This window comes from Kickxella alabastrina, assembly GCF_025024165.1.
Source record: "Kickxella alabastrina strain RSA 675 chromosome Unknown BX661scaffold_24, whole genome shotgun sequence".
Taxonomy (NCBI): domain Eukaryota; kingdom Fungi; phylum Kickxellomycota; class Kickxellomycetes; order Kickxellales; family Kickxellaceae; genus Kickxella; species Kickxella alabastrina.
The window spans coordinates 138069-165298 of record NW_026251495.1 but is presented as its reverse complement, the minus strand read 5'-3'; the positions used below and the strand labels follow the sequence as shown (position 1 = coordinate 165298).

The 27230-nt window shown below is 44.4% G+C and overlaps 9 protein-coding genes and 3 non-coding genes across 12 annotated transcripts; 6 read left to right on the top strand and 6 right to left on the bottom strand.

Moving 5' to 3' along the window:
* Positions 1–128: 128 nt before the first annotated feature.
* BX661DRAFT_165208 (serine hydrolase FSH) lies at positions 129–1247 on the top strand. The gene is made up of 4 exons (XM_051533343.1): positions 129–320; positions 425–661; positions 759–1020; positions 1136–1247. Exons 1-4 carry the CDS (start codon positions 170–172, stop codon positions 1197–1199), a joined length of 714 nt encoding a protein of 237 aa, XP_051389472.1. The 5' UTR covers positions 129–169; the 3' UTR covers positions 1200–1247.
* A 2740-nt stretch (positions 1248–3987) lies between these two features.
* BX661DRAFT_172950 (uncharacterized protein) lies at positions 3988–5544 on the top strand (the record flags this gene model as incomplete). Its single annotated transcript, XM_051533824.1, has 1 exon — positions 3988–5544. The coding sequence occupies one exon, from the start codon at positions 3988–3990 to the stop codon at positions 5542–5544; it is 1557 nt and encodes a 518-aa protein (XP_051389471.1).
* A 309-nt stretch (positions 5545–5853) lies between these two features.
* BX661DRAFT_187168 (ubiquitin-conjugating enzyme/RWD-like protein) lies at positions 5854–6930 on the bottom strand. Its single transcript, XM_051537162.1, has 3 exons — positions 6734–6930; positions 6547–6611; positions 5854–6393 (listed from the first exon to the last, which is right to left on the bottom strand). The coding sequence occupies exons 1-3, from the start codon at positions 6789–6791 to the stop codon at positions 6001–6003; spliced, it is 516 nt and encodes a 171-aa protein (XP_051389470.1). The 5' UTR covers positions 6792–6930; the 3' UTR covers positions 5854–6000.
* Positions 6931–7167: 237 nt separating this feature from the next.
* Positions 7168–10235, top strand: BX661DRAFT_187166 (SNF2 family N-terminal domain-containing protein). Its single transcript, XM_051537161.1, has one exon. The coding sequence runs from the start codon at positions 7265–7267 to the stop codon at positions 10160–10162; it is 2898 nt and encodes a 965-aa protein (XP_051389469.1). The 5' UTR covers positions 7168–7264; the 3' UTR covers positions 10163–10235.
* A 524-nt stretch (positions 10236–10759) lies between these two features.
* On the bottom strand, positions 10760–11981 carry BX661DRAFT_172948 (uncharacterized protein; the record flags this gene model as incomplete). Its single annotated transcript, XM_051533823.1, has 2 exons — positions 10760–10764; positions 10883–11981. 2 exons carry the CDS (start codon positions 11979–11981, stop codon positions 10760–10762), a joined length of 1104 nt encoding a protein of 367 aa, XP_051389468.1.
* Positions 11982–12346: 365 nt separating this feature from the next.
* Positions 12347–12419, bottom strand: BX661DRAFT_t106. The gene has a single exon. It is a non-coding gene; the product is annotated as a tRNA-Arg (tRNA).
* Positions 12420–12647: 228 nt separating this feature from the next.
* Positions 12648–13335, bottom strand: BX661DRAFT_187163 (glycoside hydrolase family 24 protein). The gene has a single exon (XM_051537160.1). The coding sequence runs from the start codon at positions 13298–13300 to the stop codon at positions 12749–12751; it is 552 nt and encodes a 183-aa protein (XP_051389467.1). The 5' UTR covers positions 13301–13335; the 3' UTR covers positions 12648–12748.
* Positions 13336–14303: 968 nt separating this feature from the next.
* BX661DRAFT_t105 lies at positions 14304–14375 on the bottom strand. Its single transcript has one exon. It is a non-coding gene; the product is annotated as a tRNA-Asp (tRNA).
* Positions 14376–18269: 3894 nt separating this feature from the next.
* Positions 18270–18343, top strand: BX661DRAFT_t114. Its single transcript has one exon. It is a non-coding gene; the product is annotated as a tRNA-Asn (tRNA).
* Positions 18344–18749: 406 nt separating this feature from the next.
* BX661DRAFT_187147 (rab-GTPase-TBC domain-containing protein) lies at positions 18750–21131 on the top strand. The gene has a single exon (XM_051537159.1). The coding sequence runs from the start codon at positions 19023–19025 to the stop codon at positions 20772–20774; it is 1752 nt and encodes a 583-aa protein (XP_051389466.1). The 5' UTR covers positions 18750–19022; the 3' UTR covers positions 20775–21131.
* Positions 21132–21772: 641 nt separating this feature from the next.
* On the top strand, positions 21773–23122 carry BX661DRAFT_145684 (transmembrane amino acid transporter protein-domain-containing protein; the record flags this gene model as incomplete). Its single annotated transcript, XM_051533130.1, has 1 exon — positions 21773–23122. One exon carries the CDS (start codon positions 21773–21775, stop codon positions 23120–23122), a length of 1350 nt encoding a protein of 449 aa, XP_051389465.1.
* A 49-nt stretch (positions 23123–23171) lies between these two features.
* BX661DRAFT_145744 (Tim10/DDP family zinc finger protein) lies at positions 23172–23414 on the bottom strand (the record flags this gene model as incomplete). The annotated part of the gene is made up of 1 exon (XM_051533135.1): positions 23172–23414. The coding sequence occupies one exon, from the start codon at positions 23412–23414 to the stop codon at positions 23172–23174; it is 243 nt and encodes an 80-aa protein (XP_051389464.1).
* Positions 23415–27230: the final 3816 nt, after the last annotated feature.

Here is a 27230-nt window from a genome sequence, read left to right as displayed (position 1 = left end):
TTTCCTTCTATTATATTGCGCCACTTGTCAATGCCTGAATATTATTCATCTTTTTCATTTGCTGTTGAGCGCTTTTTTCATTTCATTTTTTCTATTATTTAATACCGTTTTCATTTTTATCCTTCACTTTTTTTTTTGCAAAATATTACTTTTTTTTAACCTTGAAAACATGCTTGCTGCTGAACCCAAACTCAAACCCAGGCTCAAGCCCAAGCTTAGGCTCAAGGTTCTCTGTCTGCACGGGTACACACAGGACGCCTCGATATTCAAAACGATGCTCCGCAACCACACAACTGAGCTCCAACCCAATGTCGATTTTGGTAAGGCACACACTATATAAATACCAACAAACAAACAAAAAATGCATCGGCAATGTACATTAATTATACTAACACTTTTACTTTTCTTTTCTTCACATTTGTAGTTTTCATCGATGCCCCGAATATCCTGCGTCCGTACGATATTGACGGAATCGATAATATGGCTCGCACAGCCGCTGCTGCTAAATTGGATGGCTTGGAGCCGAGGGAGTTGAAGGGCTGGTATTCTTTGAAGAACGACAATCCCGAGATTGTGCAAGGCCTGAATGAGAGCATCGCATTTCTGGATACTGTGCTTGATGAGCAGGGTCCGTTTGACGGGATATTTGGCTTTTCTCAAGGTAAACAAAACTACAAATAAAATTGCATATGGTTCGGCAGCTGCTGCACTTACAAAAAAAACATTTTTATTTTATTTTTTAATCAACTGTTTTGTAGGTGGTCTGGTTTCTGCTGTTTTGTGCTCACTTTTGGAATTTCGCAGTCCACTTATCCGATCATCCCACGGGCCATTCAAATTTGCCATACTTTGTTCTGCATACAAGCTCAAGGACTCACAATGGACTCAAGTGTACGGACGCCCTATTCGCACCCCATCCCTGCATGTGCTTGGTGTTTTAGACGGAATGGTCAGTATCAATAAGTCTATGGAACTTCGAGACTGTTTTGTAAACCCAGAGGAGCTGTACCATGTTGGAACGTAAGTACACACTTCTATTATTTCATAAAAAAATTGTTAATTAAATATGTGCATTATAGTATTTTTATGCACTATTATTTACTAATTTTTTGTTTTTTTTGTTGTAATTTATTAGGCATTTCGTTCCAAAGACTAGAGAGGTTGTTTTGGCCGTTTCTAAATTTATCGGACAATTTTAATCAATAATTATTCATCAGTTTCATTTGATTTTTTTTATTTGTTCTTGGGGAACGAAAAATATAAAAACACACGGGAGGAAATAAACCGACCGATCTTTTTATGTTTGTGTTGTTTTCATTCTCTCTCTCTCTCTCTCTCTCTCAGCGATCTGCCACAACATGTAGCGTGGTAGTGAAAATGACGTATGTCTCGCCGATCTTTTTTCTTATTTCTTATTTTTCTTTTGTACTGTAGCCCTAAATTTTTTTTTAGACATTAGTGTTGCTAACATCAGGTTTAAAGAGCATTGTCGGTTCATTTTTATCTTCATCATCATCCGCTCTTTATGGTGCTTGATATGGTAATATGGATTTACTTTGGATAATGGCTGAGTGCCGTTGTGTAGAAAAAATATATTGGTTAGCGCAAAAAGTGCGAACTGATTAAAATGGTCTAATAACATACATATACAGTATTTCACATGGAATTTCAATGTAAAAAAAGAAGAGAAAAACATTTCAAAATGACATTGCGCCGCTAATCACAAAAGTCGTTTTGCAGTATTATTTATTGCGTCTAAAATAGCATTAACAAAATAATATCAAATGCGTATACCTCCCGGGGGTGACAGTAAGTTTGAATAATTTTGTTAAACTGTTAAAAGTATTTTTTGCTCTTTTCTAAAAACAAATGTTTATATTAATTTACTTCTCATAGTATTGGGCTTTTGAGTGTCTCCAAAAATAAAATAGAAATGTCATTTTCGCGTGGTATTGCGGATATACATTTGCTTACTTCTTTTTTTAAGAGACAATAAAATGAGGCATTGTTTATTATTCAGAAAAAGATAATATTTCCAAAAAAAGTAGTATGCGCAATTTGGTTCTCCATTTCGTTCTTTCTTCAATTGCTTGCTTTTTTATTGTTCACAATTCCGCCTTTTCAATTTATTTAATTTATTACCACATCATGCTCTGCACACATCAACTGAGCATTGCCGGTCTTTTTCTTATTTTTTTTAAAAACAAATGTTTTATAACATTAAACTCAATGTTTATTTTCAAAATTAACTATCACTCTAAGCAGTGGAAATATTACAAATTCTAGGAAAAAATATGTTTCAGCCGGACTGGAAAGGAAAATCACATTTTAAATAAGACCGCAAATCATTTCACATCAAAGCGGTCCAAACGGTCTCTGGCCTTTGCTCGGGGGCAATTATGTGGAAACAGAAGAAAAAATCAACAAGAAACATCCCCCATTCAAAATTTTATTTTTATTTCCCCCCTCCCTCCCCCACTCCCCTATCTCTTTCTCCGGCATTTCAAGCTATTCCGATATCTGCATATTCACACATTTCTAGAATCGCCCAAAAACAAAGTACGCCTCTTATTTTTTTTGGTAGTTTTTTTTGTGATTATTACAAGTGAGGGATATAAGCATCATTCCATATCATTTTGCATATCTCTTTCTCCCATCTTCCACTTCCCCAGGAGCATCATGGTATTGGTTCAGTTCAGATTAAACTCCGCTTGTTTGTAGTTTTTTGATGTGATTATATCGGTCTGTTAGTTTATTTTACAGTGCTGCCATTTGGTTTTATTTTTAATTGGGGGGAGCAGAAAGAAAAGGAAAGGAAAGGAAAAGCAAAAAGAAAGGAAGGAAATAAAACATAAACTAAATTATTTTCTACATAGTAGAACGCGAGATCTGTTACAAGCCCAAGCCACCAAGCCATATTTTTTTATTTGGCTGTGCTCCGAAGCGCATAAAGATATCCCCAGCCAACCCCAAAAGAGTCTTTATCATTTCCCCCCGCCTCTTTTTGGCTTCTTTGTCACGACGTATGAAATGAAAAGACAGAGTCGCTCACAGGTGCCGAAAAATACAGAAAGAGGCAGACTGTGGCATACCACCAGAGAAAGAGAGAGAGAAAGAGGACCGCAATCTGCAACATGCAACAAATGATCGTCGTTGCGGTAAAAACATAAAATAATAAATGCGAACGGTCTGCCGCCCCCCACTTACCCCTCCCCTTTTGTCCACCCCCCCCCAAGCTACTTTTTTTAAAGCGGATCTTTCTATTTTTGTTATTTGTTTGCTTTGCTTTTTTCCTTTTGCCGATTGCGAGGTGTCTGCAATGTTTCTCACTGAAACTCCTCTCTCAGGTTTGGAATAAATAGCAAGCTTCTCCCACCCATTAAGCTGAGTTCGGGTTGCTTCTTTTTTCTGTTCCCACAAAATCAGCCATTTTTTCATTTTCATTTCTCATACATTTGTCTCTGCGTTGACCGCGAGCAACTTTTTTTTCCCTGCGCCCCTCCCCCCTCACACACACATTCACCATTTTCCACACAAATTCTGTTATTTACTCTGTGTGTATATCTCCATCGCTGCTCCTGTTACACACCCATTCTTTTTAACCATATAACCACCGGTGGTTACAAACCTTCTTTCCTCTTTATTGTTTGAACTTCAGTTGAGCTGATATTCTGCATTACAGTTTGTTTGCTTTAAAAAGAATAGCATTTCCAAAGTACTTGTCCCTGTTCCAAACCTTATTATCACATTTTGGGGTTTTTTAGTTTTTAGTTGTTTTTGTAGTTCTGGTAGCTTCAATTGTCTTTTTTAAACTTTAATTATCACATATAGCTCTGCTCACTCCGCTTTTTTTGGTACGGATATAGACAGGTGCTATAGTCATACTAGTATTTGTTCCCATTCTCAACTTCTAGTTTTCTTTTGTATCTTTGCACGCACATTTGATACAGAATTTTCTTTCATTCTTGCATACTTCCCTCCCCCACAATGTCGTTCTCAACGTCTGCCAATTTTATGTTCCTCAATCAGTTTTCGGCAGAAGTAAACGGCGGCCTGGCCCACGGCCACAGCATCAGCCAGGCGCTGCAATTTTCCGCTGCAATGTCCGTCATGTCCAACGATGCCCCCGTCACTAGTGGCGGCAGCCCATACTTTATCGGCAACCCGCTCGTGTCCAACACTGGTAACAGCATGTACTCCCCAAAATCCAGCGTTATGCTCATCGACTCGCAGCACCAGCGCAAGCACTCCACAACCATGGGTAACTCCGTATCCGCGACCCTCGCAGCGGCGTCCCTGGGCGGACCCATAGGCTCTGACCGGAACCGGTCACCAAGCAGCCCGCGGTCAGTCTCCAGCGTCGACAATGCCCAGAGACGCGCCACTCACAATGCCATCGAACGCGCGCGCCGTGAACAGCTCAACGGACAGTTCCAGGACCTGGCGTCCGCTGTCCCTTCGCTCATACACGTGCGGCGGCCAAGCAAGGCTACGATTGTGGAGAAGTCGCTCGATTACATTCGCTCGTTCAAGGAGCATTTGGGCAACCGCGATCAGTACATTAAGAAGCTACAGCTGCGCAACCTGGCGCTGCACGACGAGGTCAACCGCATGCGCAAGCAGCTCGGGCTCGAGCCCATGTCGAATAGCGCTGATGGCAGTATTCTCGATGTGTCGCTGCCCACTGTTGAGGAGATCGCCATGTGCAAGAGGGCCGCGATGGCCAGCAGCCCTTCAAACAAGACGGCCGTGGAGGATGATGATGAGGAGGAGGATACCGATGCGGTGTCGCCTTCGACTTCTACTGCAATGAAATCCCTGATTGCCGAGCATAGACAGCAGCAGCAGCTTATGCTGCGCAAGAGGCGCCAGCAGAGCCTTGACCTCGGCATCGTCTCGGAACACAGCATTGGCCGGCCAGCGCTCCGCGTGTTCACAGGCAACATCACCCAAGGCTCCAACTCGCCCAGCCCCGTCAATAGTGGCAACAACAACTCCTCAGGAAACTCGCCTCTGCACATTTCCCCGCTTTCGGCACCAATCCTAACGACCCGTCCGCCACAGCTTCCCTTGCCCGTGAGCAACGGCGTGCACAACCTTTTCATGAACAATAATGCCCCAATGGGATTGCCAATGATGCTTGAGTCGTCTTCGGCAATGCACATTGACTCCAACAACCAGTCGGCCGCCGCCGCTGCTGCTGCCTTTGTGGCACACTCGAACGCAGCACAACAACAGGCGCTGGCTGTGATGACCTCTGTGGCGCCCTTGACTGCTGAACAATTCAACAGCGTCATGGGCATGAACCCCTCGGGTGTCTCGCCCGATATTTCGTCGATGCAGGTCAATTCGATGGGGTATATGGGCCAGCACCCCGGCGCTGCCATGGATGTTTCCGACATGAACAAGCTTAACGAGATCTTCGCCGCCAATTCGCCGTCGACGGCCGTTGATGGCCTGTCTCTGATGGCTACATGCGATATGTCGGACCCATCCATGCAAGTGACATCTGCCTCGCAGTTTGACGCCAGCGTCTACCTTTGAACTAAAAATTAACCATTACCATTACCACCATTAAATACTTTTTTCATAATATGAATCTTTCTTTCCATTCAACTATTTGCACCTGTACATCAGCATATGATGCCGATTTAAAATTAACTTTATACGTGAAAAAACACAGTTTCCATTAGACATTTCCATTTCTATTTCCATGTCCATTCCCAAACATAGAAACAGTTGCAACACTGAATACATTGTCGGCGTGTTTCTACAACTACAATGAAGAGAGAAATGTAAAGAAAAAACTTTATGCCTGCAAACGTAAAAATATTGAAAGTGGAAAGTGGAAAGTGGAAAGTGGAAAGTGAAAAGTGAATAGTGAATAGTGAATAGTGAGGCCGCTGTGTGGTTTCATTCGCACTCGGAACCACACGACCACCGCTAAAAAATGAATAAGAAGCATTTCACACTTATGCCTCTCTCTCTCTCTCAAAGCTTTCACCAATCCTCCATCGACCTCTCCACACACCGCTGGACCTTCCTTCTGTACGCAGGCTTGTTTTCACGCCACATCTTCGCAGCATCAATATTTGCCGGTGACTCATCGTTCGGGCTGCTCAGCATAGCAATGACGCTGATAAGTATGGTTTCAACAGTCTGTGCGGGGCTCCAGCGCTCCCCCAGATCCTCGTATCCGCTGAGATCAACCTCAGCCCGATGCAAAATCGAAATGCACACACGCCCGTCGTCGTACACGTTGGGATGCCACATTTCAGAGGTAAAGCGCAACGTGGGTGGCTCGAACGGGTAGTTCTTGGGGAACTTCATAACTGCTTTGAAGATCCCGCCTTCGTAGTGCGTGTCCGGTGGCCCGAACAGAGTGACGTTCCACTACAATTAGGAGATACAGGCATGGTTAGTATAAGTATTAATTGAGAGATTTGAAGCGTGTCTGGAATGACAGGGGGGAACGTTGAATTCTGCGTTTTCGCAACCGGCTTTGTTCGCCAAAGAATGTACTGAATTTATAGCGAATGAACTTGCCTCGAATAGATTGTCTTCGTCCACCAGGCCGACTGAGAATGCAGGGTTGGAGGCATTCGAAAGCTCTAAAAGTAAAATGTGCAAACAAGAAATGGTTAAAGGAAAGTTAGTAATACAGTTGCGAAAGCCTAGCCAGTCGGCTAATGCACACATTCGGCAATAGGCTTAATAGAACCACTTTGTCTACCTTTGAGTTCCTTGCGAAGTTTGATAGAGGCCGCCCTTATGCTGGCCGAGTCTTCCATGATTTAAAAACAGATGAGATTAGCGTATGAGAAAATGCGAATTCAATAAAAAACAAAAAAGTGCAAATATGAAAAGGGGTGAGAAGCGAGAAGCTAGAAGCAAAAAATGTCAACCTGGGTATTGTGCTCACGAGTTTAAAGTGCCATGCGAGAACCACATAGTGCTAGCACAAAGGTCTTGTTTGGTAATTCCGATTGATTTGATTGGGCTTTTGCTGAATAATGCTGACTGTGCCACAGCAACTGTTTGCTGTTTTTTTGGGAATGAGGGAGTCTCAGTTTTCCGCAGCAATTTTGTTTCGTGAAACCGCCGCAGCCCTTGTTGGTCACTCAGGCAGGAAACTAAAAAAGTTTGCTTTCAACTTTTCAACTTTCCCCCCTATCAACTGTGTCAAGGAAATAGATAGCTTCCACTATTTCCGTCAAATATTTATTTATTTATATTGCTTATTTATTTTGTACTTTAAAAAAACATGGTGACTACCAGATCTCGCATCTCCAAGACTGCGCCTGCCTCTTCAGCTGCCCCCTCACCAGCATCGCCAGAAACGACGAATAGCACTGCTTCTTCGGCTAGCGGGAGGGGCCGAGGAAAAGGCCGCAGCCGTGGCCGTAGCGCAGCTCGACCAAGTGCCAGGTCAAAGCCACAAGCAACGGAAAAGCCAAAATCAAGCCTAGCACTAGCGTCCAACTCGTCGCCCGAAGAGACCCCCAGCAAGTCCGAGTCCGAGTTTGAGGTGACCGCAGTACCATCGCCCACAAAGTCCAAGACTGCAGAGCCCGAGCCCAAGTATCAGTCGGATGCGTCGATGGACGACCGGAGCGAGAATGAAGTGGACAGTGCATCAGACGCAGAGTCCAATGCGTCTGGCTCTGATGATTCCTCATCCTCGGATGACTTTATGAGCGACAATAGCGAGGATGTCCTTGATATAGCTGCCATCAGACGCAGGAGACGGACCACCCCCTCGAGAGCCCGTGTCCCTGCCCCCACCAGAACCAAGCGCGCGGTCTCGGAGGATAGCGCGGGGGACAAGGCAAAACGGCGCAAGCCGCAGTCAGCCGTCGAGATGATGCCCGTGTTCGCTGACATGCGGCTGCTGATTAGCCTGCAGCCCTTGGCCGACGCCACACCCAAGCGCTACGCGGTCATGCGCGTGTCGGCGCCAAAGCGCAGGGCAAAGCTGAAGCCTGGCGAGAAGCCAAAGAAGGGCCTGCGCGAGAGACTGGAGGGCGACCTGACGGATGACGAGTCGGACAGCACGATGGGCGGCGAGAGCGTAGTGGTCGACCCGCGCAAGCTGCCAATCGATGACGTCGACTACAGCAAGTACTCGGCGCTTTTCAAAAACCACCCGCACCTGAGAACCGCTTGGAGCTCGCAGGGCCCGCCGAAGAAGCCCGAGAAGATTGCACAACCGGATAATCTGAAGATCAAGCTGTTGCCGTTCCAACAGGAGGGCGTCTGGTGGATGTCCCAGCAAGAGTCGTCGATGTTCCATGGCGGCATCCTGGCGGACGAGATGGGGATGGGTAAGACGCTACAGACCATTGCGCTGCTTCTGGTCAATCGCGGCAAGCCCACGATGGTCATTTGCCCGACCGTTGCCCTGCTACAGTGGAAGTCTGAGATTGAGGCAGCCACGGATGCGCTAGCAGTGTTTATCTATTACGGTGACGAGCGCAAGAAGCTTCTCGACAAAAATGGCGCAATCAACCAATCCGAGCTGGCCAAGTACGACGTCGTTCTGACGACCTATGCTGTCATGGAGACAGGGTTTAGGCGCGAACGTACGGGATTTAGACTGAAGGGCCAGCTGTACAAGGAAAAGGCACCGCTGCACTCAATCAAGTGGTTTCGCATCGTCCTCGACGAGGCGCACAACATTAAGGACCGGTCAAGCAACTCGGCGCGCGCGGCGTTTGAGCTCAAGGCGGAGCGCACCTGGTCGCTGACAGGCACGCCGCTGCACAATCGTGTTGGCGAGCTCTACTCGCTGATTCGCCTGACCAAAACAGACCCCTTCAGCATGTACTTTTGCCACATCTGCGACTGCAAGTCCTTGCACTGGAACTTTGCCAACAACAGCAAGCACTGCAGCTCTTGCGGCCACATGTACACAACTCACTTCTGCTACTGGAACATGCACATTCTCAAGCCAATCCAACAGTACAGCGTAAGCAGCGACGAGAGCAAAATGGGCTTTAAGAAGCTTGGCCGCCTGCTGGACAATATCATGCTGCGGCGCACCAAAATCGAGCGCGCCGAGGACATGGGCTTGCCGCCGCGTATCGTCGTGACACGTCGTGACAAGTTCAATCCCGAAGAGGAGGACTTTTATGTGTCGCTGTTTGCCAACTATCAGCGCGAGTTCACGACGTACGCGCAGCATGGCACAGTGCTCAACAATTACGCCAATATCTTTGAGCTCATCACGCGTATGCGTCTGGCTGCCAACCACCCGGATCTGCTGCGCCTAAAGGTTGATCCCAGCGCCAAGGTAGGCGCCGACGCGACTGATACGCTGGTGTGTTCAATCTGCAATGAGGAGGCCGAAGATCCCATTGTGTCGCGCTGCAAGCATGTATTTTGCCGCGTCGATGCCGAGATGTACGTGAATAGTGTCGACGACGATACCGTGCAGTTGCGCTGCCCCATGTGCTATGCGCTCTTTGACATTGACCTGACTCAGCCCGAGATGACACAGGTGCGCCGCAAGGCACGCGGCACCGGTGGCGCTACCGCAGGTGACGGCACCACGTTGATGGAAACCATGATGAGCACGCCGAGCACCATTGAGTACCGCCGGTCCATTGTCAACCGCATCGACATGAAGCGCTGGAAGTCATCGACCAAGATCGAAGCCCTGGTCGAGGAGCTCTCCAAGCACCGACAGGCGAACGCCAACATCAAGAGCATTGTGTTTTCGCAGTTTGTCAATTTCCTTGATCTCATCCAGTGGCGCCTCAACCGCGCTGGTTTTAGCGTATGCCGTCTCGACGGCAGGATGTCACCAAGCCAACGCGCCTCCGTGATTAATACATTCATGACGCACCCCGAGTACACTGTGTTTTTGGTCAGTCTGAAGGCCGGCGGCGTGGCGCTCAATCTCACAGAGGCTAGCAACGTCTACTTGGCCGATTGCTGGTGGAACCCGAGCGTCGAGGTGCAGGCCATGGACCGCATCCACCGGATGGGACAGTATCGCCCGATCAAAGTCACTCGCATTATCATCGAGAACTCGATCGAGTCGCGCATCGTTGCGCTGCAAGTGAAGAAGCAGCTACTGGTCAATTCGACCATTGGCCGCGACAAAAAGTCGCTGGATAATCTTTCCGCCCAGGATATGCAGTTCCTGTTCTCCTCATGATCGTGTTTCATCGTGCTTTTCTTGCTTTGCTTTTCTGTCAATATTATAATTTTTAATTAAAGAATATAAGGAATCCACCAAACGAAAGCCAAAGCTCCCTAAATACATACATCCGCCCATCTATCCACCCGTCCGACTCCCACGACCCGCTAGATCGACAGCTTGGCAGCTTCGACAGTAATCGTGACAATGCCAATAATGATCTCGACACCTATCATGCTCCTCCCATTTTATCCAAAAAAAGCAATGAAACCCCAGCGCAACAACAAAAACCACACACATTCACACCAACGCCGCGGCAAGGAAGTTCCATATATAGGGATTATATAAAAATGTAGAAAATAATATTAAAAATGTGGGTTCTTTAATCCAAGTGTCACTCTGCGTAGTATCTGTAGTCTCAATCAGTAAGAGCAAACACGAGGCATTCAAACAGCATTACAAAAATGTCGACGACTATCTTCGGGCAAAAAAAGATGAAAAAATAAGTGTGACAGTGAAAGTGAGAGCGGGCGTGGTTGCAAACATGATATAAATGGGAAGAAGCAGGGGAAGAAAAGGAGACAAAAGTACACAAATTATTGTTTTTGTTTTTGTTTAGACTAGGGCGTATTAAAAAACAAATAATGACATGTGTATCCAACTCTGAAATAAAAAACGCTCACTGCACACAAACACACACACATATTCAATACAACATTTTGAAAACATGATACTTACCGATAAGGATAATAACAATCCACTCGAGGAACTCGCCGTGCATCCCGTTGAGATGACCGTTGAGCATGTCCAATAGATCGCTGATGACGCTGACTCTGTGGTTCATTATCTCGACTCGCTGGGGAATTTCGAGGTACTCGCGGATGGCCATGTATAGTGGCTGCAGTGTGGGCTCCGACCAGAAGATCTCGGGCGTGTCCAAAATGTTGCTGACCAAGTTGACGTTGACGCGCATGATGAAGAGCTGACCAATCTTCTTGATCAGACCCTTCCGCGTCATCTCGACTGTTCCCGACTCGGCCATGCGCTGCGGGATATGCCGAGTAGCCTCGATAGTCTCGTCGACTAGGCTCTCATACAAGGAGAGCTTTGTTGCCTGGGCAATTGCATGCGAAATTGCCAGCTTGGCCATGTGCCCCTTAGTTGTACGCAACGAGATGACATCGTTGTACACGCGCGACTGCGCCTTCGAGTTGATGTAAAATTCGAGCTCCTCGGTCTCAATGCCGTCGACCTCAATCTTCTCCACCTCAAACGGCTCAAGCTCTCGCAAGAATTCCCTTTCCTGTCTCTCGTCCATCCCCCAGATGACTACGACGCCGTAGTCAAAGATGAACAGCTCGCTCTTGATCTGAATATACGACTCCTGGAACGCCGCGCCCTGCGGCTGGTCGTCAATAAGACTGTCCTCCATGTTGATAGCAATGGCTTCCGACGGCCCATATACAAACGGCGAGTAAATGCACTCGTCAAGCAGCTTGGGCGCAGTCTCGTTCTCCGCCTTGCGCGACTGAATGTGCCTGAAAAGCTGCGTCATCGTATATGAGGATGCTGTCGCATAGGCCGTTACTCGGGCCAGGCTTCCCGGCGGCAAGTTCTTCAGCCGGTTGATTTCGCTTCTCAAGTCCTGCGCACCGCGCATGTGCTCGATTTGGTCGTACACTCCAGTTAGCCCGAGGTATTCATCGACATCGGTGTTGGTGCCTTCCTCGTCATCCTCAGGCAAAATTTTGAGCTTTTGTGATGTCTTGGTTGTGCGGAAAGCAGGCTTTGTGGGTCGGTGTGGTGAGCGCCCGAGCACCTCCCCGGTTCTGTGCATTCCGCTTGGCGGAACGACGATTTCTCGCCTCATTCGCGGAGGGTACGAGCCCTCGTGGGGAGACTCGTTGCTCACAACACGCAATGGTTTGGGTTTGCGATTGATGGGTATTGAAGACTGCATCGATAGTTAATAGGTTGGAAAATTATGTTACAAACAAACAAGTAATGAAAAAGGGAAGAAAAAATTTTTTGCCGCGCCCCAAGACTTTTCAGCAGTGATCGCTCCCTTTTGCTCACAGAAAAAATTATTAACAAAAGTCGAAATAAATAAACGCATGGCGCAAAATGCAAAATTATGACAATAGTATAAAAAGCGGCAAATCAAGGGTTGGGGTTAGAAATCAAAAGCAGCAAAAAAGTGTACGATCGCGCCAGGGCTCGAACCTGGAATCTCTTGATCCGTAGTCAAGCGCCTTATCCATTGGGCCACGCAACCTTTACAAGCAATCAATTAAGCTGCTAACTAACTTGTTGATGACAAAGTCTAATTACAGAACTGGCTCTTGACAAAATAATATTTTTCGTTGTAAAACCCCAAAAAAACATTTGATTGGCCGCTTCTCATTGGCCTTATTTCCATGGCCGAGACAACAGCGGCCCGTTGTAGCAAGATAAAAACCTATGCTTTCAAGAAGATATATATTCAACTATAAAAATGTACTGTTGATTTGGTTGTTTATACTATAGTTGAACCGTAAAAAATAAATAGATATTTGGTTGGCAATCAGTTTGAAGAAATAACCAATAACCAACTCATTCATTCATTCAATTGCAACTGGGATGGGCCTCCTTGGTCGACGCCGTTTTGAACAACTGTGTTTCATTGGCACGACGTGCCACCAATGCAGAAAACACCTTGCCGTTGGCTTTATTCCATTTACCTAGCTCCTGCTCAGCAACCAGGTTGGGATCCTCTTTGTTATTAAGGCGCTTGATCAGCGTTGATGATTGCATATTGCTGCACCCGATATTGAACGTCCAGGAGATCAATGCACCCCACTGGTTCTCGTTGAGCTTTACAGAGCTATTAACAGCTGACCCAAGGCAGGAGGCTTTGGGCTTGATGTCGCTGACAAGGAGATCCTGGGCTTGTGCTTGGGTGAGGGGTCCACTGCTGGGCAACTCGGCACAGTTTGGTTTCTGACAAAGATGACCATAACCAACTGTTGGCAGACCAATGGGGTCAGGGCCAACCAAAGAGGCAAAACCCTCAGCATTCTTGATGAGGTTTAATGTTGCTTGGTTGACCGATGAGCAACCGGCGGAGCACATTTGTACCACAGAGAGGCAGAAAATAGCAATGATGCAGAGTTTCATTGATTCGACTGAAATTAAAGGTGGTAGATAAATAGTTTATAAAGAAAAGAAAAGCAATATGTTTGGATATAAAAATACCCAGTATATGCTTTATAAATGTTGCTTATATTGAATAGAAAAGTTTTCTGAACATTTGTCCATGAACTGAGCAAAAACCTATACATTATAATTTTTTTGAATTATTATTGTCTCAAAAATTGATTAAAAGGGGTGTGATTTCAGCCACATATTTTCTCTTCAGTATTAGTGACACATTCAGTGCGCAAAAAGCATACGTTTGGGTTTTCTTTGTTGCGCAGGTGTTATTTTGTTTTTAAAAATTAATAAAACAGTAGAATATTCCACTGCTTGCACATTGTATATAAATAATACACACCGCCATTAAAACGTTTTAATGGCGGTGCAAACAATGATGGCATCAACACATAATGTATAATTAAAATATTTAATATTGTTGGATAACCTTTGTGTGTTAAAGTCAACCAAAACGGGATAGTGGCTTTTTATTCATCACTTGCTTCTGATGAGAATGTCAATGCTCGGCTTTTGTTTTGGCTTTTGCTATTTAAATGACAAAACTTGCATAATTATAAAATCAATATCAAAATACTTTACTTGTATTACGACCAAGCAACTGAGTACCCATCAACTAAACGTTTACTTGGCTTTAATCACTGTCAACTAATTTGACAAGCACACGCTCAATGTATTTTTGACATAACCGTTGTTTCACAAATCGGCCGAGCTTACGTGCTGAGACTCACCACAGTTGGCTGGCCGTTTCGTAGTTTAAAAAATGCTTCAAGACTCAGGAAATGCAAAGCGACAAAGCATCATTTTTTGATCTATAATACACAGCACAAAAGCATACACTGAAGCGGCAGTGACCGTGCTAGCAAGCGCAAAGTCGACAAATAAGGAAATAAAATAAATGTTGGGGGTAGAAAAAACAGATCAACCTTGAACTCATAAAGCCAATTAACAAAAAAGGGGCAAAAATAAGCTCTCTGACCGGGAATTGAACCCGGGTCGCCAATGTGACAGACTGGCGTACTCGCCACTATACTATCAGAGATTGCTTAAACTGATTTTTTGAAGCTAATCAGTTACTGTTGATAGGCACTAATTAAAATAGTATAAATCCTATATAATAGTTGAAGGCAATAATTTATTTGTGGTTTATTGAACATAGTTTTGGAGTTGCCACTCAGAAATATCAATTGAGCTGCTGATGGCAGAGCATAATACCAGGCTTAGAGACTAAAAATATATATTAAGTACAGAAACTATTGAAAGGCAGATTATGCCCTCTGAAATATATATAAGCAGTGAGCAACAAGTATTATTTTAACGCGTATATTATAGGTGTTTATTTAATAAAAACAAATTAAAGTACATAGTAAAATAGCAGGTACAAGCAACAACAAATAAGAAGAGTAAATAAATAAAATCTAGAAATAGGTTTAAGTTAGTTTAAGAGATGGCAGCGGTGACAGCAGTACTGTAAAATATATGTATATAAATTGTCAATATGCTGCATACTGTTTAAAAATATTATGAGGAACTTTGAGTATATAAAAAATGAAATTTTGCATATTCCCGTGTTATGTAAGAAGGGGGTGAGGAGCACTATTGTGATAGTGTTAAAGAATGGGTGCGAAATTATAAAGGTTTTTATTAGTGTTTCTAAAGTGCTATTATCGCCGGCCTCGCCTTATATATATCTCCTTGTCTTTGTGGCACTCACTGGCAGTCGTGTGCTCCGTTCGCGAGAACTGGTCCTTATGAAAGCAACCCGGGTCTTTGATATAGCATGATTGGCATGTCTGTATTCTTGCGTCCAGTACATCCATTTTGGGACAGACAGTATGTCCGGATGTCAGTTGTGGCGCCTAATTTGACACCCTGTAATTTGGCCCATATCAGATCCATCTGTGAGCTGACGAGAATCTGTCTCATGATTTTCGCCCTCAGCGTCTACCTCCATATCCTTGGGCTGTGTAACAAGCACAACACCTATAAAATAATAGAGTATATGGAAAGGCGTGGACTGCATTATAAAAAGCATTCACAAATAAATAAAAAAACAAAAAAAAACCTAATGATCCTTTTAAAATTTGTCCAAGCGGGTTGTAGAGAGAAAGTGTAGAGAAAACGTTTCCAAACAAATACATTTGGTTTGAAAAGCAACCGCATATATATATTTAATAAACTTGACTGGAAGGCAAATTGGTTTTTTGTTTTATCCTCAGCTTTTATTTTAAACACCTCATTTTATTTTACTTATACTTCACTATAATTGCTTTTTGTTATTCCAATGGGCTTGGCTAAAAAGTTTGTTAAAAGCATACCCAGTATATCCTCCGCCAAGACAAATTTATACCGGGTGCTCCAACCCAACCCACCCCCGTATAAGGCGCTGAAAACTAAAATTATTGTTTTCTATAATGTTACGAAAAATAATACAAATAAAGTCATAGTACCCATTAATCAAGGTATGACCTTTGAGAAAGTCACCAATAGAGTATGGGAAACGCTGAAGGAATATAGAAAGCGTGTTTACAAAGAACTGACTGTTAATATGAGTAATGGTGTGACATCAATTATTGCGATGTCACGTGACAATTGCAATTGGGAATTTGCGATTGTTTGAAATTGTGATTGTTTACGATCGCGATTTCTATTTTCACTGTCGATAGTTTCGAATAGATAAGCGGAGCTCTTGAAGCTCCATTATAGTGGATTTTAAATAAAATATAGTTAGTACGAATAATTTTTATTACAGTTTGTGTTGCTAAATAGCCAAGACTGGTTAGTCAGTTGATCGCCATCAACCAATACTCTTACACAACACAATGTCTCTGCTGCAGTTTTTCTGATGTAACTTTCAAATAAAAACAATTGGGCACATAATGTTGTTGCGCCGACTGAAGATATGGAAGTGGATGTTGAGGTCGAGAATCGCGAAACAGGTTTCCACCTGCGCGCTGATCGATAGGACGCTAATTGGATAACGCAGGCGTAAATTAGGGAGGCATTACATTGATGCCCAAACATGCTCCCCATTTTGCAATGCACACGCATGAGCGTACACGCACAAAAACCACAACATTGACTTGGCAAGATACTGGTCTACTCGCAGAAGATCCAGTTCTCACCAACGGAGCGCACAATGGACAATGTGCACGACAAAGGCGACTGGGAACATATATAAGATGAGGCTGGCCCCTAGTAGTACTTTAGAAACATCAGTAATAAACCCTTTTATAAAATTACCCCTAACTTTTAACACTAGACAACTAGTGCTCCACACACCCCCCTCTTACTATAACAATGTCAAATAAATAAATACAAAGTAATGCTACAAAGCAAATATTTTTAAGTAAATATTTTGGCATTCCAATAAACTTGTCTTTTGGTTGTTCAGGCAGTAAACACAGGCTAATACTCCAATAAAAAATGTACATGGCAGGGTTTGACAAAAAATTAATATAAAACACAAATAGTAAAGGTGTAGCAACTTGTGCATTTTAAAAATATACTTCTAATTTAAAAGACAAAAAATAAATAAAATTATTTTTAAAAATTTATATGGGAGTAGAATAAATGAACGCACAAATCCCTTTGTACAGATAATTTAAATACAAAAATGGAGATAAAACGAGTATTTGTCTGTAGAAAAAACTGTATTTTATATACCTATAAATAAACACTTTTGAGAGCAGTTTAACATCAACATTAACTTTTTATTTTTATTTTCAATTATAACAATGAGCTCGTCCAACATATCTTCTATACAAAACAAGTCCAATGCCACTGTCACATACACATGTCAGCGTAACAAACCTGATACATTTTATCCAGAAATCTGCAGCTCTACTACGTTTAAAAATGTAAAAGAGCAGCTGTTTAAGGTTTTGAAAGATAAAAAATACCCACACCAGGCGCAAAACCTGGCGATAATCAACCAATGGAACTAATTGTAGAGGGGGGAAATAACTCTGCTTTTATTTATAGTTATAACTATTTGTTAAAAGTCGAGCAATTTATGAAAATGTATAAATTGAGTACATTAAAATTGGCGCTTCAAAAAAAACAACGACGGCAGTGGAAATGATTGCTACCTTTTTAATACAGTGGAATATAGCACAAAATACAAGTCTGGGACATCAAGTTTACAGAAATCATGGTTAAATTCAAATGCCACATTGTCAAGGCCTATTGCTCAGTTAGCGGAGGCTGCACCACAGAAACTCCACAACTCAGTAAGGGGCGTTAAACAAATAATCATGGGTGCAGTGAAAAAAGTGCCAAGTATTTTGCCTCGAAAATATTCTCAACGGACAACCAATGTTTCTTCATCATCGCAAAAAAGTTAGTTTCTCTACAGCCTGTGACAAACAATACCCCCTTTAAGAAGCGCCACGTAACCAAGAACTAGTGAACCGCAAAATAACAGCAGGGTTGTCATGGAGAAAGTTAAGGGGTAAACCAACTATGAGAATTTCTCTTGACAGCTCAATTTTCTCTTCTCTTAACTAAGAATGTGGAAGTATATAGCCTACCACCTGTTTATCAGCATCCCACCTACTTATGAAGCATCCCGAAATGGTAGGCACACCAGTGTATCTAACAGATTAGTAAAATACTAATCAACGTTGCGTGAAAGGAAAATCTAGATAACAATATTAGCTTTGAGTTTGCATCAGCAAGGTATAACATGACAAGCAGGCATTATTTTGCTTTATTCTCTGAAGGTACATTATTTTTATTTCGTTACACTGGTTACATTTTTTACATTCAAATTAGAATAATAAAATATATACAAAACAGAATCGACATTGTTATTATATTAGGACAGATTTAAACAAACGCCAACATTTTTCATTTACTGGTGCCTAATTTCCCATCAATCAAACAATCAGATTACTAGATTCCATACGCAAATAAATATAAGCAAATCAGAAGAGCTTGCGTGGCGCAACTGGTTAGCGCGTCTGACTGTTAATCAGGAGGCTGTTAGTTCGAGTCTAACCGTGAGCGATTACAAATTATTTTTTGCAGTTTTTTTGTTTTCTTACAGGCTTCAAATAACACGCGCATTTGCCATGCAGGAGAGCAAAATAAAAAGGTGTAAGGTGACTTTTACCATTTACACTGAAAAAAGAATGAGTACAAATATCTAAACAAAAATTCAAATAACCTGCAAATCGACATATTATATCCCACATACAGATTGCAAAGAAGGCTTGTGGTTGGATTTTGGTCTGGACAAAGCGTCAGGCATCGCTGTAGACTCTGGGGTTCAGCCGTACTCGAATGGTGCCTTTTTGCGCAACAAAAAAACAGGGAGGCCGCTCGCCTGTAAGCAAGGAAGGGCATTAATGATGATGATGATGCGAAATTACAGCACCGCAGCCATGTCACATAGTTTTTCACTTCCGTTTGCCTGATGTCAATTTTATATTTTATTTTCGCCAACCTTAATCTGCTGCTAAAAATGCTTATTCATGGTTCACGTGCGTGCTGCGTTTTCTCTACCTTTTAACAAAATGTAAAGGTAAAAGGGTAAGTGCGTAAACACTGTAACAAATCCCCAGGCTGTGGAATTATTTTCAAGACCGCGTTTTTCTTCTTCAATTTTACTTTTTTTCCTTCAATTTTTGCTCTTGCTTAAAAAGAATTATTCACAATCCGCGCGAAATCCAACAAATTAACGCAAATGGAAAGACTTGTGCGGGACTGGGAGGAGCTCAAACGGCTCTCACTAATGTCGGCGCACCAACTACACCAGCTACCCCTTTCCACACCAGGCCCTCTTCCCCTGCGGTCACTCCGATGGCGGCTGCACCTGGACCTCCTACCAGCCGAGAGCTTTGGAGGCGACGAATCCGAAACTTCGCGTATCTGGATAGCGGCATCCAGAAAGGAGCGGCTAAACTACGAAAACCTCCGCAACCAGTTCCTCATCGACCCATCAACACTACAGGACACTTCGCATCCGCTATCGTTGGAGGAGGATAGTCCATGGGCGCGGTACCATGCGGACCAGGATTTGCGCACCACGATCATGCTGGACGTATCAAGGACATTTCCTGAAGACAAGTATTTTCGGCAGACGCGTGTGCAGCGGTGTCTGGGGGATGTGCTGTTTGTTTATGCCAAGATGCATGCCGCCATGGGGTATCGCCAGGGCATGCACGAGTTGCTGGCTCCTTTGCTTCTGGCTGTTGACGTCGACGCCGTCGACGCAGTTGGGGGAAACACGTTCTTTCTGGCCGAAGTTCTGGACAGGAGGTTTGTCGAGCACGATGCGTTTGCGCTGTTTGACCGGCTAATGCGGCTATGCGCCCCATGGTATGCGGCAGCAGGGCCCTCGGCGCTGGTGTCGCGGTGCCGCCAGATGTTCGATAGGCTCAGCGCGGTCGATTCGCAGCTGGCGGAGCATATTGGTGCGCTGGATATTGAGCCGCAGCTCTTTGGGCTGAGGTGGTTCAGGCTGCTGTATGGGCGGGAGATTGCCGGGCTCCATTCGCTGCTGCTCCTGTGGGATGCGCTGCTGGCGGATGCCCAGGGGCCGTTGCAGCTGGTCGACTGGGTCGGCATAGTCATGCTGCTGGCGAACCGCCGCGAGCTCATAGCGTCAGACTACGCGGACTGCCTGGCTACGCTGCTGCATCTTCCGCCGCTGCCCAGGCCCGTGCCCGAGACGCTCGAGCGCACGCCGATGCTGCCCAATGCGCCGCTGGCGGCGGGATTCCGGAAAGAAATGGGCAGGGGCGCGCAGAGGTTGCCTCTTGCGGCGCTGGCGATGCCCGATATGGCGCCTGTGCAGCGACTGGCGCTACAGGCAGCGTACCTGCGCAGCCGCCCGGTCGCCGAGTCTGCGCAGGCGGTTGCTGCGCAGTATGCGCTGTGGGAGTCCGAGAGCTGGGCCGTGGTTGAGGGCGGCCACGAGGCGGCCGAGCCCGTTGTGGCGGTCATTGACAGCGAGCTGCCGCAGCCGCAGCCGCAGCCATCCACTTCGCCGCAGCCCAAGCCCAAAAGCCCGGCTTCCGGATCCCGCTCGGCGCGGAAGACCTACACCATCGGCACGCTCCAGCAGAGGCGCACCGCTGGCGGCAGCGGCGCGTCCACAGCGTACTCTCCGCCGGCAGCGGCTCCCAGCTTCGTTCTGTCGCCCGCCGAGGGGCTGCGCAGCCCCAACGAGGTTATGTGCAGCCTGGGCTCGCTCACTGCGCAGATCGCTTGCTTGGCAGCGCAGTGCGCCGACCTTTTGGCGCTGAGGCATGATGGGCGCGCAGTGAGGGGCGTGGCGGCTGGGCTGCTCACTTTGTCGAGGGTTTGGCAGGACGAGATTGCGAGATCGCCGGGGGCGCTGGATGTCAGGCCGCAGGCGCTTTCGGACGCGGACTTGCGCGTGGTTCTGCGCGACCTTGACTCGTTGCACGCCGAGCTGACACAGCGGATGTAGCGCGTGGGGCCGAGGCGCTGCCTGCCCTTTTCGTTTGAGCCACGTGCTCTGGGTTGATCCGATTTCCGGAACAAAAAGAACGAGCCTGTCATGTGGTTGTGGAGACTAGCGGGGGGTTTTCCTCCTTCCGTCCGATGAGTGCTGCTGCCTTTTTTCTTCTTCGTTCTCAGACTGGTGGCTTGTTATGGCTGCTAGCATTTGTTCTTCCGCTTTGCTCCTCACTCTTCTCGTCTTTTGCTTTCCATTATTATTTCGTTATTATCGGTCAAAGCATTTCTTGTACACTATTATTCCAAATACGCCCTTGCACTTCTCACACCACATATTTCTTTCTTTCTTTCTTTCTTTCTTTCTTTCGCTTCTATTATTCTTAACTCTTAGTCCAGCTGTTTCTCGCCCTCCGAAAAAGAAGAGAAAAAATGAACCTGCCCTCCGAGCCAAGCTGCTCAGACTCTGAGCGTCGCCTTCCCATCAACGCGCACCGGGGAGGCACACCCGCCCAGCTGTCGCACAGCCCGGCAGCGCCGCAAGGCATCAGCATCCGGCGCAACTCAGCGTCCATCGCGCGGGCCACCAACCGGCTATCGGCTGCGCCGTCGCTCCCGCCGTCGCTCCCGCGCAGCATCCACATGGACGAGCCCGAGAGGCTTGCCAAGGGCGAGGCCGCGCGGCGGCTTAAGCGTCACCTGGTGACGCGCGTGGCGGATGAGGACGGGTACAGCGGCGACACCAACGACGACACCAACGACGACCATGAGGACGCCCGGGCGGTGCCCGTGGACCCGCTGACTCTGCCGTCGGGCGACGTCACGTATGGCATTTACCGGTGGCACCGCGCAGAGGACGCAATGGTGCAGCGGAGGGGGTCGTTTTCGGGCGCCGCGTCGGACACCGAGTGGGACGTGCCGTACTCGCAGCGCCAGATGAACGTGCCGGGCGCTTTCCGCAGGCAGTTCGTGCATGCCAGGGCTGAGCGGCAGGGCAGGCTGGCTGGCGGCATGACGGAGAACTTTGTCGACTTTATTGGGCTCTACGGCCATTTCGCCGGCGAGGACTACCCCAGCGACGAGGACGACGACGTTGACGAGCATGCGAGTGAGCGCGCGCCGCTGCTGGAGCGTGTGCCGCAGAAAATGCCGTCGACGGCGTCGAACAACAAGGCCTTCTTTTTGCTGCTCAAGGCGTTTGTCGGCACAGGCGTCCTGGTTCTGCCCAAGGCCTTTTCGAACGGCGGGCTCCTGGCATCCTGCTTGATGATGGTCTTTGTTGCCTGGTACGCCTGGCACTGCATGCTTGTCCTGGCCGAGGTTTATCAGCGTGTCGGGGGCAGCTACAGCGAGCTCGGGCTTAAGCTCTTTGGACCCTGGGCCAGCCGTACAATCACTGTGTCGATTCTGCTGGCGCAGCTGGGCTTTTGCTCCGCCTACACTATTTTCGTAGCAACGAATGCCCGGGACCTGTGGAACTCGATCACGCAGTGCCGGTATAATTTCTCCCCCACCTTCTGGGTTGTCCTGCAGCTGCTGGCGTATATTCCACTGGCGTGGGTCCGCAAGATTAAGCAGTTTGCACCGTTCGCTTTGGCCGCCAACGTGTTCATTATGGCTGGGCTGGGCTACGTTCTGACCTTTGATGTCGCTCATATAGCCTCGCATGGTGTGGCCGAAATTGTGCAGTATAACCCCTTGAGGTTCCCACTTTTGATTGGTACAGCTGTTTTCGCCTTTGAGGGCGTCACTTTGGTGATTCCTGTCATTGATAGTATGACGCACAAGGACCGGTTCCCGGCGGTTTTGTCCACCTCCCTGGGCGTCTGCATTGTTGTTTTCATCGCTATCGGGTCGCTATCGTACTTGGCGCTGGGTGATACCGTGGAGACCGTCATTTTGCTTAATCTGCCAAAAGCCGCGCCCACCTACCTGGTGCAGCTGTTCTACACCTTGGCTATCATGTTCTCTGTTCCCCTTCAGCTCTTTCCCGCGGTCCGTATTCTCGAGTCTGCGGTTTTCCCGAGGTCCGGAAAGGGCAATCCAATGGTCAAGTGGCAAAAGAACGGCGTCCGCGCGTTGGTCGTTTGTTTGATCGCTTGTATTGCTATTTTCGGCGCTGACCAGTTGGACAACTTTATCGCTATCATCGGTGCCCTTGCCTGCACGCCTTTGAGCTTTATATTCCCGGCCGCTTTGCATTACCGTATAAGCCAAGGCCATCCCTGGACGAGGTTTAAGGACCTTTTTTTGGGGTTGCTGGGATGCATAATAATGGTCTACGTCACGTATATTGGAATAATGAGCTGGGGAGTAGCAGCTCCAACTGTGGATAGATGCCCAGCATCACCCTTACTGTAATTCTTTTTATTTATTTTGTTGCAAGCTATTATGAAACATCATGTTATATTTAGTGGTTTTGTTGAAGTCTCTTTACAATAAACATGCTAGTATCTATAAACCTTCCAACGCAGTTTTGCAGACAGGTGGATTCCTTGGAATCGATCTGGTTTGTCTTGGTGCTTGTAATGCAGGTATCCCAGCAACGGTTTGTGAACTCATGGATTGTGCTCTGCATTTGAGCTTTGGCTGATTCTTGGTCCACGAAAGCCTGCATTTCGCGCTGGGTCGCTTCGTCGTAACCGTTGGACATGACTTAATTTTAAAAGAGATTTGTAAATTTACTAATTTATAAAATAGGAAGAAAAAAAGAAGATAAACGTAAAAAAAAATAAAAAATAAAAAACAATAGAAAGAGAAAGTGATATGGGGGGGATAAAATTCGCGCTCACATTTATTTTGATGATGATTGCCGTGAGCATTCAGTAATTTAATCTAAATTGATTGATTAACTCCACGTTTCTTTTATTTTACTTGTTACCTGACTAAACACTAAACACAGAGAATACACGTGGGCAAAGTAGCTTGTGATTTTTAGTCAGACGCTTTTGGACGAAATAAAAGAAATATTCTTAAGCTGACTTGTTTTTACAATTATTGGTTTTCTTTTAATTAAACAAATAATAAATGTAATAGTACAAAAAAAGGGGGGGGGGGAGAAGTATTTACTGCATGTGGTACGCTTTCAAATAATAATTAGGGAATTTGTGCTGTATTATTTCTAGAGTCAACCCAGTTTTGTCAAGAAAACAATAGCAGGCATGAACAGCCCCCACCCCTGCTGTTTTCAAAAAAAGATAAAATTGCTGCACAATTTATTTTATATAAAAATGCAGTATTCCACGCCCTGCTTACTTTTTTTATAAATATTTTTATTCAACAAGTTTTACCATCGTTTTCATCACTCTTAACATCATTGCAATATACAATTTTAATCAATGTCTTATATTTCATTCCGCCTTACCTCAAAATATAATGTTAGTATGGTCGCCATAGTTAAGGTTTTTGTTCATCCATGGGATCATGTAAAAGACGTTCTAGACACATTTGCAAAGTCGACTGAAGATGATAAAAAAAACCTTATAATGCTTGTAACATATGGACAGGTTGGAAAAAGAGAAATAATACATTTAACAAATGATCTCAAGTACGCAGAATTAAGCCAAAAATATAATAGTACAGATTACAAAGACCCTGTATTTTCTATTATTAGTAGATAAATTAAGCTAAATTCAACCTTTAACAGATTACACAGGCCCAGGTACATGGGCATGAGCACGTATACCAGGAGCTCCCGTCACATGGTTTTAACAAGTGTTTTTTGTTTAATTAATAAATAAACCACTAGCAAAACAAAACTTTCAGCATATACAAATATAATTATAATTATGTGTTTATTTTTATGTTGGATTAAATTAATTGCATGCTCGCTTTTTTAGCCCAAATAATTTTTATTCAAGCCATGTAGGTGTTTATATTTTGCCTGCCCAGTGTCTACAAAATTGCATTAAAATGTACATACAACCAGCTGGCTCTTTTTGTTGGTTGAAATTGAAAATAAGTAGAAGCTAGTAAGTATTCCTTCTTTTGTTTAATATTGTTATGCAGCCCGAGGATATAAAGGTAGACTCTGAGGGCAAAAGTCATGAGACAGATTCTCGCCAGCTCACAGATGGATCTGATATGGGCCAAATCACACGGGATCAAATACTGTAAATAATTGGCCGCTTGATAGTGTATACATTTTATACATATTATAAAATATAATAGCAGTAATATTGCGACTAGAGCGCATTGGTTTATATATAAAGGATGTGCTTAAGCCGCATTTTTATTATTATCATTATTTTCATCACTCATAATATATATATTTTTAAAAATTACTATCCTTGTTGTAACAATGTTCACCTTCAAATTCAGATACCATGTATGACTAGACATTAAAAACTACGCTGTTATAGATGTCCCCGTTGATTCATTAAATATTATCAAAAAAGTGATTGCAAAATTTGCAAAAAAATGGATGAACAAGTTTCTAATTTCTCTATGATTTCGGTTCACGGACCAGCTAAAGACAGACAAATTATTTATATATTATACAAAGCAAACTTTTTCGCTGCATGCAATGAATATAGGAATGAAAAATGTGTAAACCAATTTTTTGTTATAGTTCATGTTTAATTGTGGTTTAAGCTGTTATATAAGAGGGGGTGTAAGGAACACTATGGTAGTATTGTTAAAGATGTGCGGGTATGGATTTATAAAATGTTTTATTACTAATGCTTCTAAAGTACTACTAGCGCCGGCCTCGTCTTATATATGTTTATATATGTGCCTTGTCACCTTTGTTGTGCACATTGCCAATTGTGCACTCCGTTGGCGAGAACTGGTTCTTCTGTGAGCAGACCGGTACCTTGACAAGTCAGTGTTGTGGTTTTTGTGTGTGTATGTGCACTCACACGTGTGCATTGCAAAATGGGGAGCATGTTTGGGCATCAATGTGATGCCTCCCTAATTTAAACCTGCATAATCCAATTAATACCCTATCAACCGGCATGCAGATGGAAACCTGTTTCGCGACCTTCAGCCTCAGCATTCACTTCCATATCTTCAGTCTGTGCAACAAAGCAATAAATTGGAAAAACACATTCAGCCTTTTCTATAAGCATATATTGTGGATACCATGCTGTAGTAATCGTCAGAATAGATGAGTAATAAATATTTTTAAAAACAAAAACTGAGGAAACCCCTATTGAGACTTCCCTGCTGCCATTCTATAAGCAGCTAGCTATAAAATTTTGGCCGCTGCAGCATTAATATCTGCTTGGCATTGACTTAGCTTGCAAGCTCTCGGTTCAGCTGGGCTTATGTAGTGAGGACCACCAAACATGCGTTGCTTGGCCAATTTTATTGATTAAACGTAGCTGATATCGTTGAAAGTTAAATGATGTTTCTTTGGGACTATTTTGTACACTTTTTATTGGAAATACAGTTATCATAATATAAAGATAATATATACATGCGGAATAATTAGTTTGTTATAGGATATTGAAAAGTCAGTTGTTTTCATTTTAATGTGAGTTGTTGCAGCATTTTGTCTTATTTAAGCGCCCAATGAAATTGTGAAACTGTAAAAGTATCTACAACACTGGATCAACATTTTTTTATCGATAAATATCGATGCGCTTTTGGTAAGACATGGGGTCCAAACTTGATATAGACTGGCTTGTGAAACAAAAAATCAAACCCAAGGCTGCATTTTTCATCATCAAATTTCCGATTATTGCCATTTATGAAAGCCTTTTCCCACATATCCACGCTGTAAATTATTTATCATTTTAATATTTTAATATTTTTATCAACATAATGGTATAAGAATATTATATTGACATACAGGCAAACACAATAAAAATGTTGGAATATTGGAGCATTAGCTCAGTATATTGAATTCAAAGTTGCACGCTTTGGTAGAGAGTCTGAATAGTTTGGGGCACCTCGCGGCAACAAATACTATAAGAACATATACAGCACTGCAACCAAAAAAGCTGCAACACTAAATACATCCATGAATTGTTTGTCCCTATAAGCTCTTATCCATCTGTCAGTTATAACAGGACAACATATATCATAATGTGCTCGCAGATGATATGCATTTGTTTTTTAAAACTAGCACCACCAAATGTCCAGCTTTTTTATTACCGCTTGGTCTGCGTGTTTGGATACAAAACAGTTGATAGCGGTTACCCGCTGAGGGGAGTGTCAACATATTTTTGACACCATATATATCTCATCAGTCACCAAGCTTTGGAATAATCAATTCTCAGGCGACCGGCTTTATCTGATATAATGCTTCAGCCAGAGATGCCATGATAGAAAGGTTTCCATCAGTGAAACAGACGTCGTGTGATTATTCAATGATGTTTTTTTACGATATCCCTGCAAGTATACGTCGTTCAGACATGAGTACAGTGTATGTTTGAAATTATGCATTTTTGTCTGCCTACCTGTATCTTTTATTATTTTTTAATGTTAACTAATTTATAATACGTATTGTGTTAATATTACTTAG